The 8,185-nt window shown below is 38.1% G+C and overlaps 1 protein-coding gene across 1 annotated transcript; it reads right to left on the bottom strand.

The window, feature by feature from the left end:
• Positions 1 to 3,052: 3,052 nt before the first annotated feature.
• On the bottom strand, positions 3,053 to 7,171 carry LOC101345573 (granzyme A-like). The gene is given in 4 exon segments (XM_012558262.1): positions 3,053 to 3,168; positions 3,171 to 3,797; positions 6,260 to 6,427; positions 7,105 to 7,171. Coding segments are annotated over 4 exon segments (978 nt in total).
• Positions 7,172 to 8,185: the final 1,014 nt, after the last annotated feature.

The raw sequence follows: 8,185 nt of genomic DNA, 5'->3' as shown, positions 1-8,185 counted from the left end.
CAAAGAATACTATCAAGAAAATAAAAAGATAATCGTCAGAATAGGAGATGATATTTGCAAATTATATATCCAAAAAGGTCTAGTATCCAGAATATATAAAGAACACTTGTAATTCAATAAAAAAAGATAAATAACCCACTAGAAAGTTGGTCAAGGATTTAAGCAAACATTTCTTTAGGAAGGTATACAAGTGGCCTATAAGCATATGAAAAGACGTTCAACATGATTAGTCATTAGGAAAATGGAAATCAAAACCCCAGTAAGATGATATTCCATTCTCGCTTAAATTATCATAAAAAAAGACAGACAACAAGAGTTGGAGAGGATGCAGAGAAGTTGGAACCCTCGCGCTTTGCTGGTAGGAATTTACAATGTCACAGCCACTTTGGAAAACAGTTGGTCAGTACCTCAAAAAGTTAAACATAGAGTTACCATATGACCCAGAAATTCCACTCTTAATCACATACACAAGAGAAATTAAAACCTATGTTCTCACAAAAATTTGTACAGGAACGGTCATGGCATCGTTATTCATAATAGCCAAAACGTAGAAGCAATTCAAACGCCCATCAACTGATGAATGGATAAATAAATGTGGCGTATCTATACAATGAAATATTATTCAGTCATAAAAATGAAGTAACAATACATGCTACAATATGGATGAATCTTGAAAATATGTCAAGTAAAAGAAGCCAGACACAAAAGACCACATAGTATATGATTCGGTTTATGTGAAATATCCAGAATAGGAAAATTCATAGAAAGTGCATTAGCGATTTCCAAGGGTTGGGGGGAGGGGCTATTGGAGCATGATTGGTTAGGGTTATGGGGTATCTTTTTGGGGTGACAAAAATATTCTGGAATTGTATAATGGTGATGATTACACAGCCTTGTAAATATGCTGAAAAACAACTCAATTTTACACTCACTTCAAAAACGATGAGTTTATGCAGCGTCAGTTATATCTAAATAAAATATTTTTTAAAATATTATGGACACAATAAAGTAATGTAGTGGCAGATTTCTCTGAAAATAAATTTGGTTTGAAAATAAACGAAAAATTCTACAGTGGCAATTCCACTTTATCCAGAAACATTTCTTTTTGATGATCTTGTTGGTTTTCTAACTTTTCCTCTTCAAATATGTTTTTTTAACCTGTATATTGTTTTAATCTAATTTTATATCTCTTTTTTCATAGCTACCAAGTTTTCTTACATTTTATTTAGATCATAAAGCTGAAGTCTCACTTAGTTTCCTGTATTACCCCTTTGGCAGAACTATTATCTTCCCTTTCCTTTCTAGTAAGAGGTTCAACCCCCCTACCCTTTTTTTTTTTTTTTTTTTTTTTTGGATATACTTGGACTATTAACCATTGTTTATGAAATTGTGAAATGGTATAACCACTACAAATAATAACAGACATTTCCTGAGGGATACATTAAGAACTGAAACATGGTCTCTTTTTTTTTTTTTTTTTTGATTGATTTTTTTTTTAGAGTAGTTTTAAGTTTATAGAAAAATTGAGCAAAAAGTACAGAGAATTCCCATATACCATCCCCTCCCCCTCAGTTTCCCTCATTAACCTCTTGCGATAGTGTGGTACACTTTATACAATTGATTAATATTGATACATCATTTTAACTGAAGCTCATAGTTTACATAAGAGTTCACTTTTTGTTGTTGTACATTGTTGTTGCCATCGAGTCGATTCTGACTCATGAAGTTCCCAGGTGTGTCAGAGTAGAATTGTACTCCATAAGATTTTCAGTACCTAATATTTTGGAAGTAGATCACCAGGCTTTATCCCAAGGCACTACTGGGTGTACTTGAACCTCCAACCTTTCGGTTAGCAGCCAAACACATTAACCTTTGCACCACCCAGGAACGCTTGCATAGTTCTATGGTTTCTATGGTTTTTGAAATGATAATGTTTCCATCACTACAGTATCATACAGAATAGTTTCACTGTCTTAAATGCCTGAGTTCCACTTATTCATCCCTCCTATCCCATCCCTGGCAACCACTGACCTTCTTACTGTCTCCATAGAAACAAAAAACCAAACCCATTGCCGTAGAGTCAATTCTGACTCATAGCAACCCTATAGGACAGAGTAGAATTGCCCCATACAGTTTCCAAGGAGTGGCTAGTGGATTTGAACTGCCGACCCTTTGGTTAGCAGTCATAGCACTTAACCACTATGCCACCAGGGCCACAGTTTTGTCTTTTCCCAAATGCCTTATAATTAGAATCGTATAGGATGCAGACTTTTCAGACTGGCTCCTTTCACTTCACAATATGCCTTTAAGTTCCCTCCATGTCTTTTCTTGGCTTGATAGCTCATTTATTTTTATTGCTGAGTAATGCTTCATTGTATGCATATACCACAGTTTATTTATCCATTCATCTATTGAGAGACATCTTAAATGCTTCCAATTTTGGGGAAATTATAAATAAAGCTGCTATAAATATTCAGAGGAAGTTTTTTTGCGTGATCATAGTTTTCAACTCATTTGTGTAAATACCTAAGAGCACAATTACTGAATTGTATGGTAAGCTTACGTTTAAGTTTGTAAGAAACTGCCAGACTGTCTTCCAAAGTGGCCTTGCCATGTTGGACTCCTGCCAGCAGTGAGAGTTCCGGTTGCTCCACATTCTCATCAGATAATTTGACAAATGGTTTAGACTTTAGCCATTCTGATAGCTGTGTAATGGTATCTCATTGTTGTTTTAATTTGCATTTCCCTAATGACATAAAATTTTGAGCACCTTTTCTTATGTCTATGCGCCATCTGTATATCTTCCTTGGTTAGGTGTCTGTTCAGATTTTTTGCCCATTTTTTAATTGTGCCATTTCTTTTCTTATTTTTGAGTTTTAAGAATTCATTCGTATTTTGGACACAAGTCCATCTTTACATATGTATATTGCAAATATTTTCTCCCAATCTGTGGGTTGTCTACTCATTCTCTTAATCTTCTCATTTTTTTTAGTCGTACAAATTGATTTTATTTATAGTAAAATTAAGAAATGACAGTAAATGAGATAGTTATCTAAGCTGTCCCGTTGATATTCTTAGTTATCCAAGGTTTCCCCTTGGTAGTCTTAGTTATCCACGTGAGGTATTTCTCTGAGAGAAGAACATAGGCGCCAAGTCCTCGAGGGTCTCGCATTTCTTTCGAAGGCCGAAGGAAGTGCTGCCTCTGCAAATACTGTCACATATCAAAGGGCTTCCAGAATCTCTATTACATGTGTCTTTTCCACCTTTGAGGCTTCTGGCACAAATCATATTCAGTCCAATCACAGGATTATAATTATAGTGCTTTTCATCATTGCAGATTTTTCTGTCTATGACAGTGATACTGACTTCTCTCAGAGTATCTGAAGGCTGAGGTGAATTATTGTGAAACTTCCCCCACCCTGCAACTCGGCACACTGTTCCTGGCTTCACATCCTCCCCTTTTTTAGGTGGGGGAAGGATTGCCACATTTTTATTAAGTTTCGCTTTTTTGTTCAGCTGTACAAGTTTAAGATCACCCTCAGGTGTGTCTGGGTCATAGCATGGATAGGCAATCTGTTTCTTAATGGACATAATTTGGTTTTCTGGCTCAGTATTGTTTCTTGTGTGAGCTCCAAGAATGACCTTGGTTCTTTTGTCCAGGGCACAGTGAGCCGCAGTCAACACCCAGTTTTTTGCAATCAAAGCCCCACCACATTTTTCTTTTCCTTTAATAAAGACTATGCATGGTCTTGAATGAGGACACACTTGATTTCCTCCAATGATTTTAGCACAGAAATCTGGCTCCGTGCACCATCTTTGCTTCTTCCTGAGGGGCTGCAGAGCTCTGGTAATTTGTGACATTCACTTCCCCACTCCCCACCCTTCTTCACCCACACTCGGCCCCCTCTGCTTCTCTTCTCATTTTTTAATGGAATATTTTCAGGATTTGTTGTTGATGATGTTGTGTCTTTACTTATTATAGTTTAATTCACCTTTCCTTTTTCTGGGTACTTATCTTGGACAGAGAATTTTATACAAGGTCAGTATTGTTCCAAATGAAAAAAATTCTCCTAAAACACCAGTTCTTAACTGAGGCTGTATATTAGAATCACTTAGGGAAATTTAAAAATATGCCCATGAGAATATAAAATGGCACAACCACTTTCGAAATCGATTTGGTGCTTCCTTAAAGGCTAGAAATAGAAGTACCATACTATCCAGCAATCCTTCTCCTTGGAATATATCCTAGAGAAATAAGAGCTATCACACGAATAAATATATGCACACCTATGTTCATTGCAGCACTGTTCACAAAAGCAAAAAGATGGAAACAACCTAGGTGCTCATTAATGGACGAATAGATAAAAAAGTTATGGTATATTCACACAGTGGAATACTACGCAATGATAAAGAACAACGATGAAGCCGTGAAACATTACATGGAGGAATCTGGAGGGCATTATGCTGAGTGAATTCAGTCACAGAAGGACAAATATTGTATAAGACCACTATTATAAGAACTCAAAAAAAAGGTTTAAACACAGAAGAAAACATTCTTTGATGGTTACGAGGGTGGGGAGGGAGGGTGAGGGTTATTTACTAACTAGATAGTAGACAAGAATTATCTTAGATGAAGGGAAGGACAGCATATACTACAGGGAAGTCAACACAACTGGACTAAACCAAAGCTAAGAAGTTTCCTGAATAAAATCAAACACTTTGAGAGACAGAGTAGCAGGGGCGAGGGTCTGGGGGCCATGCTTTCAGGGGACATCTAGGTCAATTGGCATAACAAAGTTTATTAAGAGAATGTTCTGCATCCTACTTTGGTGAGTGGCGTATGGGGTTCTTAAAAGCTTGCAAGCAGCCATCTAAGATGCATCAATTGGTCCTAACCACCTGGGCTAAAGGAGAATGAAGAACACCAAAGACACAAGGAAAGTATTAGCCCAAGAGACAGAAAGGGCCACATAAACCAGATACTTCATCAGCCTGAGACCAGAAGAACTAGATGGTGCCCGGCTACCACCAATGACCGCCCTGACAGGGAACACAACAGAGAGTCCCTGATGGAGCAGCAGAAAGGTGGGGTGCAGAACTTAAGTTCTAGTAAAAAGACCAGACTTAATGGTCTGACTGAGACTGGAGGAACCCCGGAAAGCATGGCCCCCGGACTCCCTGTCAGCCCAGAACTAAAACAATTCCCGAGGCCAATGCTTCAGACAAAGGTGGAACTGGACCGTGGGACATAAAATGATACTCTTGAAGAGTGTGCTTCTTAGCTCATGTAGATACATGAGACTAAATGGGCAGCTTCTGTCCAGAGGTGAGATGAGAAGGCAGACAGGGTTAGGAGCTGGTTGAATAGACACAGGAAATTAGGAGTGGAAAGGAGGAGTGTGCTGTCCTAGTATAGGGAGAGCAATTAGGGTCACCTAACAATGTATATATAAATTTTTGTATAAGAGACTAACTTGAAATGTAAACTTTCACTTAATTTACAACAATAAACAAAAAAGACATGAAAATATGTCCATGACCAGGCCTCACCCTCCAGAAATTCTGAGTTGATTTTTCTAAAGTGGAGTCCAAACATGTATGGATAAATGTAAATAAATGAATATATTTATAAGCTTGCCAGGTGATTCTAATGTGCACTTAGGATTAAGACTACCTTCTTTAAATCTCCTTTCCAGGGTCTTGAATGCTGTCAAATCCTCCTTGAAGATCTTAAACCAGAACAATGATTAAGATAATCTCAGTGAGCCATCGGCTTTTAGAAAGTGTGCAGAGCCTGGTTCAGAAACACACCTAGGAAAGAACTGTCCCTTTGGAAGGTTACTCTGTAGATTCAGTGAAGTCACAGCTCTGCATCAGCTTTTCGGGTTATGCTCATCTCCACTTCAGGGTTAGTCAATCTCTTTTCTTTTCCTGCTTCCTGTCTCAGCAGTGAGAGAGCCAGATTTCTTGATGCTTTCAGTTATAAGAAGTCAGCTACCTTTAGGTGCTCTATTGCTTTCAAATGCTAATATTCTTAGAGAACTCTTTTTCTTCTTCCTCCCCTCCAGACACATGTCCTTCTCGCAGTTCTCGGAATTACACTCTTTATAACCTGAGCCTCTTTACATTCAGAGCTCCATCGGCCTTTTTTGCTCCCAAAATATCTTTCTCAGCATTTTCGGAGGGCTCTTTCTTCACACCACTCAGGCCTTTACTCAAATACCACCTCTTTAGAGACCTTCTGTGGTCACCTACTCACTTTCTGTCTCGTTACCATGCTTGTCTTCATTCACAGCACAGATGGTATTTCCTTCAATCACATTCTTTACTCGTTTGGTTTTTTTGTTGATTTGTTTATTGTCTATCTTCCCCATAAGAATGGAAGATTCAGAACAGTTTGCCTTGTTTACTGCTTCCTTTCTAGCGTCTACAATATGGATTGCAAATATTTGTTGAATGAAATCAAGAATACATTTTCAAAATCATTTCTAGTTATTGTGTCTTCCATCTGTTTCCATGTGGCCTAACCATCAGTTCTCATTTCTGCAAAATAAGGGCTGTGGTCAAGGACACTTCCGAGAGCCTTCTATCTCCATCCTGGTTCTTGCCATGACATCATACCACCTTCTGGGAAGAGATCTGTTTGGGCCCTCAGCGTTTTCCTTCAGTTTTGTCTGCTATGCTTAATCAACAGCAAACATTCCTTGAAACGTGGACCAACATGCCCCTTTCTTACTTCCCAGTGCCAGTGCGGATTTTCTTTTTGTTTCCCCAAAGTTAAAATTGGGTTTGGAGGGGGGTTGAGGAGTGGATGGAGTCCCTGGGTGCAAATGATTAAGGCGCTCAGCTACTAACCAAAAGGTTGGATGTTAGTCCACCCAGAGGCACCTCGAAAGAGAGGCCTGGCGATATACTTCTGAAAAGTCAGCCTTTGAAAACCCTACTGAGCACAGTTCTACTCAGGAGTCAGAGTTGACCCAATGGCAAATGGCTTTGGTTGAGGAGTAAATAGCCATCATATCAAGAAACCCCACTGTTAGCTAACTTACTTTCCTCTCTCAGTTGGAAGCAGGTCAGATTGTTCTGATGTGCTCTGACTCATACCTTTTATTTCCAAATGCTGAGCTTCTCGGTGATAGTTCAACAGATTCACAGATATTAAGGTAACCATGTTCTCCCTATTTTTTTTTCCGTCCCATATTTTCTAAACCTCAGACTTTATATTTACTCAAAGTATCTTTTCAAATACATTGATTCACATAAAACCATTCCTGAGCAATATAGAATTCACTGAGGATTTCATAGGGGAGATAGCGAAAAGGCTTCACCTTGCAAACCCCCACAGTATTTTAATTTTAATTATTTAATTTATTAAATACAAAATTGCTCATTACATAGTTATCCCCCCTCCCTCAAGTCCCCTCTTGGATCTGTTGATTTCTGTTAGTCACTACGGTTTAATTTTCACTCTTCTGTCTGTATGCTCAGTCTCTGTGGCTTCCTTCTCCCTCCGGGACTTTTCCCCAGATAATTTCACATGTTTTACTCTTATGATTCACAATACCTTAGAATCCATCTTCAGATACGTGAATGGTATTTTGGAGTTTCATCTCAAGTGGCTTATGAAGGCACTGCATCTGAAAAAAATTTAGCATATCCCAATAAAGCAATAATTTTTTTTAAAGTTCTTTTGTATTATACAATGGAGATCATGTTTACATTTGTATCAAATTATTTAAAGGATCTTTCTCTATCAAAAGCATCTAATTTGATTAATTATGTAAGTATTGTTTTATTCACTCTGTTTTCTTTCCCATATGTGACAATTAGACTAAAATCACACTCGGCAGGGTAGGCACTGACACATTGTTGTCATTTATCTTTCTCCATCTAACCTACTGTGCTGTTACCTGGATATTTTGGAATAATTTTATTAAATCCCCGCAATTATGTTCAGTTTGACAATTAAGCAATAGTAAATATGCAATAATCTATTAACCTACATTTACCTGTTAAAAAAATGTTCTTAAAAATAGTTTCACGGAGGGTCCGGCAAGATGGCGCTCTAGGCAGAAGCACCACGCTGTCCCTCTACAACAAAGATCCGAAAAACGAAGCCAAACAGAGAATCAACAATCCTGAAACCCTAGAACATCAAATGAAGAGATAAAGAACTCAGCCGAAC

This window comes from Trichechus manatus, unplaced genomic scaffold, assembly GCF_000243295.1.
Source record: "Trichechus manatus latirostris isolate Lorelei unplaced genomic scaffold, TriManLat1.0 scaffold00152, whole genome shotgun sequence".
Classification (NCBI taxonomy): domain Eukaryota; kingdom Metazoa; phylum Chordata; class Mammalia; order Sirenia; family Trichechidae; genus Trichechus; species Trichechus manatus.
Note: the sequence above shows the minus strand (reverse complement) of the source record. Positions and strands in the feature narration are given on the sequence as shown.